Source organism: Drechmeria coniospora, chromosome 03, assembly GCF_001625195.1.
Source record: "Drechmeria coniospora strain ARSEF 6962 chromosome 03, whole genome shotgun sequence".
NCBI classification, from domain to species: Eukaryota; Fungi; Ascomycota; class Sordariomycetes; order Hypocreales; family Ophiocordycipitaceae; genus Drechmeria; species Drechmeria coniospora.
The window spans coordinates 8,607,728-8,621,318 of record NC_054391.1 but is presented as its reverse complement, the minus strand read 5'-3'; the positions used below and the strand labels follow the sequence as shown (position 1 = coordinate 8,621,318).

The following is a 13,591-nucleotide window of genomic DNA, read 5'->3' as shown; positions in this document are numbered from 1 at the left end:
CGTGAACCTGATACGAAGCGCAAAGTCCGACTGAGCACGGAATAGTAGCACCAAATATCAAAGGATGTGCCAGGACTAGGGCCACTAGGTAAAGGGCATGATGGGGTGGTATGGATGGAGGAACCCTTCGGGCCTCCAGTACTAGTACTTTAGTAAGTACTTGATGCTCGGGAAGCAGGCAACAGAGGCGATCGGCATGTACTTGCTTAGTACCTAGTAGCTTGTACTTAAGCCTCACCCACTGTTGGAGGATCCGATGCGGGGCAGGAAATTACGGCCAGTGCATCAAGGTCGGGTGCCTAGGGCGTTGCAAGGCTTGGGTGAACCCGCACTAGCGCGAGCCGTCTGGTTTGTCCGGGAACTCATCGGGCCGGGAGAGAGAAAACCCCTGCGTGGTTGGGTGGAGTGGCGGGAGGACCTGACCCTTGGTGCGTCATCGAAAGGTCTGCTGGTTAGTTGCCAAACCCATCCACAGCCCGCCTGCACTGCTGATGAAGCGTGGATAAGTGCCAAAGCGAGCATCCCATCCATCTCTCACGTATCACCTTTCAAAATCCAATTCTCGAGAAAGAGAGGCTTTGGCGGCAGGAAGAATGTCACGTTGACAAGACGTCTCGTGACGGACTCGAAGCTCAACGAGACGACAAGCCGCAATCTCGGCTGGGGGATGGGGACGCAGATGCTCATGGTCACAGGCACAGGCACTGGCGGGGGGTGCGGATGATCATGGCCACAGGCACAGGCGGAGGAATTACGTGCCGTACCGGTATGACCCTGACATCAAGGCTCTCGAACGACGACGATTCCTACCTGTAGTCGGTGCTACTGTTACTGGTACCGACAAAAGGGGTACTCCTGCTTCGTCCGCAGAGCAGTGCGTGTACCACGATCACGTTCGACAGGAGAGAGGGGCACTCCCCAGGGTACCGGCTGCTGCTATGCTTCTTGCCACTCACCGATCCTACGATCAAAGTAGACTATGCATCGCGGAGTGGACTTGACGTAGATGTTTGCGGCGTGCTCTTCGCACAATCTCGGCGGTGCGAGGTGCCTATTTCAACCACACTATTCATGAACAGGATGCGTTCATCAGAGACCGTTGGTACTCTGTGTGTGTGATGGTAGCATTTGCACGAGACATGCGTACCAGTACTAGCATATGATCCTTTTTCGCCTCACTTTGCATCGACCTCTCCGTGATGCTGGCAGCCTTTCCCAGCACTAGAAATTAGGGCATGGCAGCACCGCTGCTAGGATGGTAGCCACCTACAAGTACGAGCACCGCCTACGACAGACAGTACTTAAGTACTAATAACTGTAGAATGTGGTACTTAGTCCGGAGTAATGCAGTATGTTTTGGGAACACCAACCTAGTCATTATTCGCTCATCCAACTTCCATCCAGATCGTCCGTTTTGCTTGTCCTACATCTCCGTGAAAAAGCTCCCTTTTTCTGCGCCATGTGTTCAACTCTCGCTCCCAGCCGACCTCGATCGCCATTCACCCGCAAGCGGATATAATTGCCGTCGTCATCCCACGCTCCTTGCATTCCTTTTCGACTCGGACGACCATCAAGAGGTGACATTCTTCTCGACGTCACGGCCGGTCATGGCCAAGGGATACACGAATCGAGCATCTTCCACCGCCCACTATATCGATCATCCTCAGGAATCCTTCATATGAGAGGCAGCAGCCAGCAACCAGCAGAACCGTTCGTCGGGAAAGCCCGCTAGAACTGCACATGTTCCCATCTTGCACGGTGCTGCAGAGGCACCCTGTTGCAACAGAACCTCAAAAGGCAGGCACCACGTTCAACTGCGGCTCTGCAGATTCGAGAGTTGGGACGCGACGGGTAGGCAACTTGATACGCAGATCGAGCCGATTCCGCCACGCATCCCTCCCATCGGCCATATGATTCGTTACAGCCATATCGTGGCCAGAGGGGCCGGCATCGCATGGGCATTCATGACAAGCCTTTTTCTCACCATACGACGGAGCGCCTCCTACGGTGCATGCATGAGTTGCATCATGTCGTGCCTCTGATGCATGTCGTGCATCGCATTCCCTCCCAAACCAGACTCGTGGAACGTGAGCTTCCCAACCTGTCGGTGGCTTCTGCATCGTCGCAGCTGAAGGCGACCACGGCAGTTGGGACCCAACAAGCAGGGTCCATCCATGCCATGAGTGCCGTCCACTAATTACCATGGGGCCATGACTTTTCGTGGAGAGCGGCGGGAGCCTCCCCGTATCCGCTTGGGAAGCCTTTCAAGTTGATCGTTGCGTCAATTCTGCCAGGATTCGACCATGGACCGCGGCATGCCGGGGAGGCTCATCATCCCATTGCCATTCATTTCCCCAGCAGCCAGACGCACCCCCTTGGCCACGCCCCGGCCAGTCCTTCATCGCTCATAGGCGACACCGTCGAGCAGGCCGTCATTTGTTTCCGAGTTCCCGACCGTCTGCCTTCCCGCTTGTTACACCTGCACATGCCGTGCCACTTCGACGCCGCCGTGAGACATTTATGGCCTACGGGACTTTGACGAAGAAAATAAGTGGTCAAATCAACGAAGACCTGGCCGCGCTGTGGACTCAACATCTCCTTCCTCCCAAAATCCGCTCTCCTTCGCGTTACTCATCATGCAGACCGGAGGCAAGAGGGCGTCGTGTGGACGGTCTTTGGTCCTTCCTGATAATAGGCTCCTTGCCACTCCCTCCCTGAGTTGTTTCTGTCCTTCTGCGTCGTCCTCCTCCCGTCACTCACCCCCCGGCTTCTCCGCCTTGTCAGAAGGTATCATTCCCGCCTCCTCGCCGACCCTCTGTTGACAACGGCAATGGTTTGATTCCTGCTCTTTTGGACTCTTCTTGGAACCAGCATCGCATGCCATTTTTTGTTTGTTTTTTGGACAGGCTCTTTTTGCCCTCCTTTCCTTGGCAGCATGCCTGTGACCGGCTTGCCCTTCCCCCCCTTCCATCGTTCATCTCATGGGCCGACACGGCCTGATGGTGCGGACAACTCGGATCAGACTCGGCCTGTGCCTTTGGCCAAGCATGCACCGGAGCCGATCGGCAGTCGACGCAAATTGGCGGAGGGGATGAGCAACACATCGATTGACACACCGAACATGACTGATTGCTTCGAAAGCAGCGGCACCGCACTCGAATCTGCCGCAGCTGCCAAGGACGACTCATCGGCCGTACCACGAGCTCTAGTCCACTCAACGGACAACGGGGCTCCGGACGAGGGCAATAACCCGGGGACGCCAGGACCCTTTCACAAGTGGATGAGGTCTCTTCACAGAAAGGCGAGACGGAGACCGTCCGTCGGGGTCCACGTCACCGGCACACTTCCGCATTGGTTCTGGGTGCCTGACCAGGAGGAAGCAATCGGCTCCCAAGGGTCGATTCATGGCAAGATGTCATCGTCTGGTTCGTCTTTCAAATTTGTATCCGCCATCCGGACCGCAAGTGCGAGCCTGGCCAGCGTCAGCGTCGTGGCCCGCTCAAAGAAGAATGCTGCGCCATCGCAGTGCGTCTCCCGAACCGATCGCAGCAGTAGGGCCTCCATGTCGGGACCCCGAGCATCCGAGGACAGCGCGATGCTCGACAAGGCGGACGCCGTCGACGCCGAGGCCACCGAACGCGCCATTCAGCGCCGTCGCATCCTCGAGGAGTTGATCAGCACCGAAGAAGGCTACATCGGCGACGTTCGTTTTCTCATGAATGTAAGTCGTCACCACCACCTTTGTCGACGAGTATGCCATCGATGTGTGTTACGGAATGCTCAATCACCGCCTAGGTCTACGTCACCCTCCTCGCCTCGCTTCCTGCCACCTGCATGGGGCTACGGTCGTCAATCAACCTAAACCTGACCGAAATCATTGAACTGCACGAGGAAATACTCGGCGAGCTACACAGAGTGATACCGTACTCGGAGTACACACAGCCCGAAATGCCCGTGCACCGTCTCTTTGCGACAAACCAAGCCCCGATCTCCACGCAAGCGCACCGTCGATGGGCCAGTCTCGATACCACTCCAACCCGCGGTCGCCGAGCGGCCCACCATCTTCATACCATTCCCGGCATGGTCGCGGAGCCACAGGTGGGAGCCGAGGTGGCCAAGGTGTTTGCGAAACGGGTACGTTGCGCGGCTCCCTGCCGCCAGCCGGGCTTCTCTGACATGACTTGCACGCACGCCTCAGATGAAGCGCTTCTTCATATACGAGGAGTATGGGGCAAAGTATGAGATGATGGTCAAGGACGTGGCATCGGCTCACGAGGTGATGCCACAATGGGATTCGTACCAAAAAGGCTTGGAGGCTCTCGCGGCCACCCTTGGCTCTGGGAAATCTGCCAATGACAGGTCGAGGAATGCTCTTTCAATCGGGGATCTGCTCGTCAAGGTGAGCGGCGCCACCGACGATGGCAATCCGAGGCGCACGGCAGGCTGACTTTCCTTCCTCTCCAGCCCATCCAGAGGATGTGCAAGTATCCGTTGCTCTTTGCGGAACTTCTCAAGCACACGCCCGTGTCGGACTGCCCGAACTCGCACATGGAGGTGGAGGGCGCTCTTACGAGGCTGAGGGAGGCGACTGGCGAAATCAACCGGGCAACTAACGATTCCAGGATGAAGGCCACGCTCGAGAGAACTTGGCTGCTGCAGGACCGATTGGTGTTTCCGAATGAGGTATGAGGCCGCTCGCCATCACGAGCACGGCGATGACAAAATGCAGCTCACGATTCCTCCAGAGGCTGGATGCATCGTCCAAGAATCGTATCCGCTCGCTTGGGCACATTCAGCTTTGTGGCACGCTGCACATATGCTGGCAGTGCACCCAAGGAGTTGACGGGCAGTACTTGATATGTCTGCTGTACCGCCACGTCCTCTGCCTCGCTTCGGCAGGAAAGGCGGACCAAATATACATCATCCAAGTGTGCGTCAACCTCAGCGGCGCGAGGGTGGAGCACGTTGACAACGGGCGAGGTGAGACGGCCGACGCAGCGACGGCACACAGCACGTTTGTCTGCCGTCCAGGCCGGCTAACAGCTACGTACGCGGCAGGTCTCCAGTGCCACACGGCGCCGTTCTCGTGGAAGCTAGTTTTCGAATGCGACGGTCAGCTGCACGAGATGATCATGACGGCCTGCACGCCGAAGGAGGAGATGGAATGGCGAGCGCGCCTGGCGCGCCTGGTCCAGGACAGCGCCGATGCCAAGGAAGGAGGCATGTGCAGCTCCCTCAACCTGAAGATGAAGTCCCTGGGGACGGTGCTCATCAAAGCTGGTGGCAGCGGTAGGCATCAAGGTGGCTCGGTGCGCGTTTGGGTCGAGCCAAGGTGTCTAACGTGCCGCTTTCAGGGACGATATCTCGCCGAGGATCCATCCACCGAGCGACGACGGTCGGGCCCAAATCCCCGCTGTGCCAAGTGATACTGAAGAACACGAGCATCACGCGAGACAGCAGCAACGCCTCGGCATCTTTGACCATTAGCCGATCTCAGTCACTGCTCACGACCAACGCAAGAATGCCCGTGCTGGCGCCGGCTCGCGGAGAGAGAGCCCGGCTCGAGAGCTTGCTGGGCGATGTCTGGAGTCGTGAAATCCTCCCATTTCCGGGGATGACGGCACGGGCACGGAGCGAGCATCTAGTTCGAACGTCGGCCTCGACGGTGATGAGAAAGCTCAGCGTCGCGAGCATCACGAGCACGTTTGCGAAGAAATCGGGCAGCCTGACGCAACGATCGAAGGCCGCCGACGGCGCCGACGAGGCATCGAACGGATCCGGGTGCAGGAGACGGGTCTGGAGAGGCTCGACGGACGAGGCGGAGGTGGTTGACGAGGGTGAGAGGGCGAGTACGGTGAGAAGAACGAAGAAGACGAGAACAGCACGCTGCCTCGGCATTCAGTCGGCGGCGGCGTCAGGGTCGGACGACATTGCGCGCGCAGCAAGCACCAGCACGCCTCGGCGAGCCGGTACTGGCAAAGGCAAGAGGGATGGGGAGGAGTCAATCGCGTTGCGACCATCGTCGGCAAATAGCCTGCGACTGAGCCGGTCGACGAGGAGCGACAAGGGAAATCGACGACGGATGGAGAAGGAAAACAAGGCCCTCGAAGCGGAAGAGAAGCTTCCGACCCAAGCTTGGCGAAGCAAGCTCGGCGTGACAAGGAACCAAGGAGGCAACCACAGCTTCAGGAACTTGTTTCGATAGGTCGCTGGGCGATCAATCACGCACGGGTTGCGCTCGGTCGGCCGAAGACGGAATCTGATTGTTGCCGTCGCCAAGGCCTTTGACTTGGATGGAACAAGCAGACCACCGAAGGGCATTATCCCGATAGGGTATCATTAAATGAATATATGAATAAGGCTTCTCAGGGCTAACTCGGTCGGCATGAAGGTTGTTTCGTCGTACGTCGTGGCAGAAGTTGCTGAAGGGCTGGTGCCTGCACGCGTTGCCTCCAGCTTCGACCTGATTCCGACACTTGGCTGGGCACGGTCGTGATGACGAACAACCGCCAATGAGGCGGAGGGTTCGACACGATGAAAGCTCGCAGGAAAACAAAAGAGAAGAGAGCAGTCAGTGGTGGACTTGGGACATGGCACGTACATGTGTGGCAGCCGGAATTGGACGGAGCAGTGGCACGTGAGGTTGTTGAAGTCAATTCCCATGCGGCACGAGCACCGTGTGCAGGCACAAGTACGGAGAACACATGGATAGATACACTTACTGTACATGTACTGTATTACTCTGTTTAACTAATGCATATGGAAGCCTGGTTGTACTCGGTACATGCCATTACTGCGTACTCTGTACAAACATGCTTGCAAGAACAAGAATAAGTACTTACAAGCCCAGAGTGCCCCGTGCTAGATATTATGTACTTGCACTGTGCAGGTCGGTGCAGTAAGTACAATGTAGCAAGTGTACCAGCCGGCACTGTACTGGAAATTGTACTGGACGCTGTACTGGACGCTGTACTGGACTCCGTACTGGACTCTGTACTGGACTCCGTACTGGACTCTGTACTGGACTCCGTACTGGACTCCGTGCCAGCAAATTACTACCATAGGTACCTGATAAATTTGTGCCAAGAACGTGTCCAAGCGCATTCTAGAATACAGCAAACTAGCTGAGCGGTAATACTCCTTGCAGACGCAGTTCGCAGGCAGCCGCTTTTCGCGGCAGGGAACCGGCCTTTGTTAGGCCCAACCAGGAGCTCCTTAATCTGGACCAAGAAGCGAATGCTGGCCACAAGGAGCTTCGAGCTTGGACTTGCAACTGATGGTGCTTCTCTGGTGGATTGGTGGAGTGTACGGTCCGGTCTAGGCCTCTTGGGAGACTCTCCCCGCCAGGTTGTACAGTACATGTACAACTACAGTACTTGGATAAGTACAACTACTTGCTGTACTTACAACTACGGAGTTCTGCACAGCAAGGGATCCCGCCAGCAGAGCAATAGCCTACGGAGCACGGAGTACATCCCCCAGGTCTTTGCACTCGCGCCTGAACCGACGGAGTTGGCAAGCAGGCTCAAGGATGATCAAGCTAGCTCCAAACTCGATGCATGCATGTGTGCTCACCCATCGGACACTCAGCGGTCTCAGGACGCACTTGGCTCAGACGCTTCGGACTGCGTGCATACGAACACGGCCAACTAGGAATACGGAGTAGGCAATCATGTACCAACTCGGCGCCGCTGCCGGGTACGGATTCGGATGCCAGTACCTAGATTGGCCCGCATGATGGCGCTCGATAGGTACCATCTGATACTCCGAACCCACTAGTGGTGCACTAAATGGCCGCTGTGTCGTATCCGTACGGAGCAGGACAACGTGCAAGTACAGTACGCTACGGTACTTGTGCCGAGTAAGTACTGTACGTACTTGCGGCACTTGCAAGGACGGAGTACTTACATGTACACCGACGGTATGGAGTACTCTACTTACAGTACATGTACTTACAGTGCAGTACCGTGTACAGTACTTACTTGCTTGGTCAAGTACGGAGTACAAACCCTCGTAATAACTTAGTTGTACATGTACGGGTACGATGAACCGGTGGGTACCTATGGCCCCCTCAGTGAGATGACGTAGGTTAGGCATAGCTCCGTCGTTACGAACTAGACGGCTATTCGATGCTTTCGGATTTGTCCTGTAACTCTACTCCGTACCTCGCTTCGCTTTCACTCCATCTCCTCCTCATTCATTCCAAATCTCACACTCCAGTAATAATCAGTTCTGCCTCATCGTTTCACGCCTGTGATTCAAACCACCAGCGCAATTGGCATTCCAACCGACCGTCCGTCGCCTGCCTGCCTCAACAAGGTCCACGCCTCCTTTGAACGGATTTCATACCTCCCAGCCAACCGGTCAAGATGACTCGCGGAGAGGGCACCCAGACTAAAGTCCACTACAAGGGCAAGAACGATGACTTTCTCGTCTTCATCGATGATTCCGAGGCCTACAAGAAGTGGAAGAACGACAAAAGCATCCCGCTGGCTCATTTCATCTCGAGGTTCACCATCTTCCTGACGCACAAGTACGTCATTCTTGGCCCTCTCCCGCTGCATCACCAGATGCGAGAAGGGCCCAGCTCCCATCCCCCCTCTTGCCTCCCGAGGGCAAGTCGGGCAGCCAGCAAGCGCTGCTGCCGAATGCAAGTCGTAGACGAGACGCGTCGCTGCCCTGGCTGCCTGACACGGGGAGGAGGTGCACGCACGGCTAACAATACGCTGCGACGCAGGCAAGGCACCCAGGGAACGTTCGACACGGCTTCCAAAAGCACCCTGGACGCCGAGTTCGACACGGAGAACGTGGATGAGGCCATCACGAAGATCCTGACTGGTGGAACCATCCAGACATCCGAGGTGAGCAGCGCCGGCTCGAGCGATCACGACCCACCAACGACGGAGCAAGTGACTGACAACCATGTGCCGCAACAGACCTCGGGCAGGCAAGGCGCCACAAATGACTCCATGAGCTCCATGAGGACTCACTAGGGATCTCCCTGACGAGCGAGGCCTACAACCGCTACGCTTGGCGGGCGGCGATGGCGTCATGGAGACATGGGAGCAAAATCGTCCCGGAGATGATGGAGCCTAGGCTTTGTACCGGGCAAGGAGAGCGACCTCGTTCGGTTCGGTTCCTCATGAGGGCCTCGTGAGGATCATCGGCCGATGACGTGCTCGCCCAACCGAGTTCCTATTTCTTACTTTAATACTAGCTAGCACAGCGGGGACCGAAGGCAACCGCAACCTTCCACACGACAGGTTCCTATACGCAGAGATCTCATTTTCCTGACCCCCACATTGCATCGTGCCGGCGATTCTTTGACGTGCATGACCTGACCCACTTGGTAAAGCATGAGTCCGCAGCACTGTAATACAAGTGCTTCATACCTAAATCTACTCAGTAGATGGACCGTCTTCAACAGCTCTTTTCCGGGCTGGTCCTCGCCAGCATGGCAGTTGGCCAAGGATTGGATGGGAACATGCCGCAATAAATGGAAGCAGTGCGAGGTTGGCTTGGGACAGCCAGCAACGTCCCGCCACCATCAACGGCCTGCTGTATTCACGAAACTGACCGATGTCGAAGCACGACGGCATCCCTGCGAGCGTTGTCGGCCGTGGCAAACACGAACAGCTGAAAAGTCGACTTGACGCCAAGGGTACCACCACCAATTCAACGCACCCTAATCGATGTGGCTGCAGGTGGTGTCGCCATTCTATTTTCCGCGCACATGTGCGTGTATGGGCTCCTAGACCTTCAATCCGCTGCCAGCGCGCTGGGGCAGCGTCCAGGGTTTTGCGCAGATCATCTAGATTCCGTATTAGCGTACAGCTCTCGCCAAGCTTCGCACTGAACACGTGCAGCTGACCTCGCCCTCGCTGTAGGCCCAAAAGTAGACGAGGGAGCTGATCAAGTAGTAGATGGCGGGGTTTGTCGATTGGTACATGAGCACCGAGGCCAGCGCCGTCAGCGGCAAGATGGCAAGCCGAAACTCTAGAGAGCGGTGAATGCTTGTGCCGGCCAAGAAGGTGAGAGGCCACTCCAGAGCGATGACGCCGAGGCCAAATAGTAGGTTTATGGTTTGCAAAATCGGTGCCGGCTTCACGGCTCCGTCCAGACTTTTTGTCAGAAAGTCCCAGAATATCTTGGGCCAGAAGAATCCTTCGACGGCGGCGGCAACCTGGTCTGGGCAGCACTGTTAGCCTCCAACTCACTGACCTCGACAAGTCATGCCGTCGACGTACAAACCGCGGCCGTGAGCATGATGAGCCTCGCCCAGTGGTTTTTGATGAGCCTCCCCATAGTGGGTATCCTGTCGTCAACCGTTTTCGAGGGTATCCCCGCCTTGATGTTGCCTTGTAGTCTCTGCCGGCCCTTGCTCCGGTTGTACTGAATGGCGCCAACAGTCGCGGGGCGGTCCTCCCTGCGGCGCTCGTTCAATTCACCTTTTGAGCGACTGAGGCAGATATGGCCGATCCCGTTATATTCCTTGCCGCGAGGCCAGCCTGACCACAATTCTGTTCGAGGGTTTCTGATGGGTAGCGATGGAGGGCTGAGCTGGCCAAACAAAGGTAGGTGAGAGAATGTCGATGTCACAGTACGGAGTTGTCGGCGGACAAACTCGCCGAAGGAACGGAACGGAAATGCCACAAGCACAATATCGGCGAGAGGGCCCGTAGGAATGAGAGAGTTGGACTGAGAGGCCGTATGTTCGGACGAGGGGTGGACGGATGATTGGGACGACAGCTCTATAATTGAATATGCCGACCAGTCATGCGCCTTCGGCTGGGCTGACAGCCCAAGTCGTGGACCGGTGCCGTTGCCGAGGGCCTTGGGAAGATTGTGTGTCAGATGTAATCAAGCGAGACGAATCGAGTATCGGGTGTCGATGGTGTGGCGAGGGGTCATCAGCAAGAGTGTGAAGGATGCGACTCCGGAACTTGTCTACGACGAGACAAGGAGGCACCCGAACGGCATGAAGAGTACTCGCTCCCTCCGGGGCATGGGAAAGTCTTTTGTATCGGTGCACCGTGCTCGCAGGATGCAACGAGCGTTTGCGCTCGTGTTGTGAATCTATGCCGGCCTTGGGTAAGAATACTGGGATGGAGCGGACGACGAGTGTTTGTGGTCACGTTTCTGGATGGCGGGGTCTCGCATCTGTGACTATGGTCGGCCTGAAGTGATGTCGTAGCTTGTTCGCTCGTTTGACAATCTTGTCGTGGCGGAAGATCAAGCAGATCGACGTCAGAGCATTGTAGCAGAACCGGTTTGGCATAAACCGTCACGGACCAGCGGCCGGCGAAGGAAGAGGAGAATGGGAGGGACGACATAAGTATAGGCAGTCTTCGGTCGGGGGCCGGCCGCCAAGGCAAATATGCTGGCAAGGCGGTGGACGGTCATGTATGGGTGGATAGATGGGTGGATGGCGGCGTCTTCGTGCAAGTCGTTTGTCATGATACCGCAGCCGCCGAAGAGGGAATGGCGGTGTTCAAGTTCATCAGCATCCAGGGTTCTCATGCTCCCTGTCTTGTCCCGTGGGTGGTTCGACGGTGGGAGCTGCTGGCAGGCCCGGCACAGGCGAGTCACAGGGGTATCATTGGTTGGCCAAGACTCACGGGCAGCAAGTTTACCCTATTAGCCATGGTGAACTTGACAACGAATACGAGTGCCGAGCCGTCTGCGCGTCGGTGAAGAGTTCATCATGTGCCGCCAACGTGGCGGAGGCCGACAACATGGTCAAACCGCAACAAGTGACGATGATCAGGGACGAAGGATGGTGATTGGAGCTTGTCGAGCTCGCCTCGAGCATGTCGGCGGTTAGGCGATGCATCAGGGCCAATCATTGGCCCCTTCCCTCCTTCCCCGGGTGCTGCAGCTTGCAGGCATGCACGAGGGAGCCAGGGGTAGGTGCGACGCAAGTATGTACTTACTTGCACGAGTTCTGGCGAGTGAGTGCCGATACCATCCCTGTAAGAATGCCGATACACCCATACAGTATACATAGTTGTACAGTACGGAGTACTTTATATATAAAAATACATGTACTGGTACAAACGCTACAGATGCGAGTATTTCGTATGTACATGTACCTGCCTGCCATGACTGTTTCCCGTTCGATGCATGCATTGTGCAAGTCTTCATACCTGTCAGTACTCCGTACCAAGGGACGGAATACGACGTAAGTACCCTCGAGGGAACGTACTTGGAATATTACTCCGTACGTTGTACACTTACTTAAGTACGGAGTACAGTACGTACGGAGTACATGCACATGTACAACTACTCCGCCGTAGTAAATAGTACGACGGCAACATGAATTGGGAAGGAGCTTCGAGGAGGTCTTTCGGCTGTGCGAGGGTCCGTGGCGGTAACAAGGTCGGACTTGCCTACTAATTTTAACTTGGTGCCTCTCTCCAAGGTACTCGCCCCTCCGTACTCCGTACATGTTCATGTACTTACCTACATCCTACGACGTGCACATGGTTTGAGCCAATTCTCCATGCAAAGTAATGTTGGTGGTAGATAGACTCTCCAAGACCTGGCGACACGACTCGAAGCAGAACCGGCCTCCTACGCGTATTTTTTTTCTCGCATCCCTTCGTCCGCTACAGTTGCAGATCGTCATTCGTATCAAGCCGGCCAGCAATATCTTTGCCTCGAGTCGGAAGCTTCCTCCGCCATGTCGTCCCGTGGTTCGTTGAATAGGGACGACCAGAGAACCAGCCGACACTCCCCCGATCCCATGATCACTATGGGCGCTCGTAGGTATAATCCCATCAACGACGGTATCCCCGGTTGTAGGTGTTACTCCGTTCGTGTAGCTGTGCTGTTTGGCTTGAGTATTGTATCTGTTTAGGCCAATCAGCCACCACCAAGGGCTCTCCTTTGGGTTCTCCTCCGACGTATGATTTTCCACCGGCGACCGCCCCTTTGTCGCGAAGGCGTCATGGTGGAGCACACGCTGTCTGATGTCCCAGCCTGCCGTTGCCATTCGTTTACTATCAAGCTGCTGACACTGTCGAGGAGACGGGCGGCAGGTCATTATTTCATGCATGGACTGTGCCGGTACGGTCACCTACGGTGTGCTCTATCCAGTACGATACATGTACGTATGTTTATGGAGTAAACTTCTCCGTTCCCACGAAGCGCGGCTCATCATTGGACTTTTCCCTTTAGCTCCAGCATTCCGCGATGCAGCAGTGTGCGGCCTGAAGTGGATGCGAACATCATGTGACTGTGAAAATGCCTCGCTTCTATAGCTCTCACCGTCACTATCCAAACGGTGGCCCGGCGTCCAGACCATTTGCCTCAACGTCCCCGCTCCGTCACCTTCCGCCAGACCCCACGGGAACTGGCGTCGTCGCATCCTGCCGACTACGATGAACTGCACGTGCTATGGGCTTGCTATGGGTTTCCTATGGGTAGAGAATGCCCGTCTGCTACCATGGATGGCGTTGATCCTTGGAAGGTACGAGTGCTTGTAGGGCCGAGAACTCGTGCAGGCTGTGAAGAAGGGTGGCATCGGGCAGACAGTCCTCTTTCCAGTGCAGACTCTGAATGGACGGCAAACGCAGAGGACCATGGACCT

General features: G+C 56.1%; 3 protein-coding genes and 1 pseudogene across 3 annotated transcripts; 3 read left to right on the top strand and 1 right to left on the bottom strand.

The window, feature by feature from the left end:
* The first annotated feature begins 3,121 nt into the window (after nt 1-3,121).
* On the top strand, nt 3,122-5,487 carry DCS_07982 (annotated as a pseudogene).
* Nucleotides 5,488-5,521: 34 nt separating this feature from the next.
* Nucleotides 5,522-6,205, top strand: DCS_07981 (uncharacterized protein; the record flags this gene model as incomplete). Its single annotated transcript, XM_040805264.1, has 1 exon — nt 5,522-6,205. The coding sequence occupies one exon, from the start codon at nt 5,522-5,524 to the stop codon at nt 6,203-6,205; it is 684 nt and encodes a 227-aa protein (XP_040655368.1).
* Nucleotides 6,206-8,369: 2,164 nt separating this feature from the next.
* Nucleotides 8,370-8,993, top strand: DCS_07980 (uncharacterized protein; the record flags this gene model as incomplete). The annotated part of the gene is made up of 2 exons (XM_040805263.1): nt 8,370-8,533; nt 8,738-8,993. 2 exons carry the CDS (start codon nt 8,370-8,372, stop codon nt 8,991-8,993), a joined length of 420 nt encoding a protein of 139 aa, XP_040655367.1.
* A 758-nt stretch (nt 8,994-9,751) lies between these two features.
* DCS_07979 (PRO41 protein) lies at nt 9,752-11,812 on the bottom strand (the record flags this gene model as incomplete). Its single annotated transcript, XM_040805262.1, has 5 exons — nt 9,752-9,811; nt 9,872-10,188; nt 10,248-10,833; nt 11,293-11,525; nt 11,653-11,812. 5 exons carry the CDS (start codon nt 11,810-11,812, stop codon nt 9,752-9,754), a joined length of 1,356 nt encoding a protein of 451 aa, XP_040655366.1.
* Between the last annotated feature and the right edge of the window lie 1,779 nt (nt 11,813-13,591).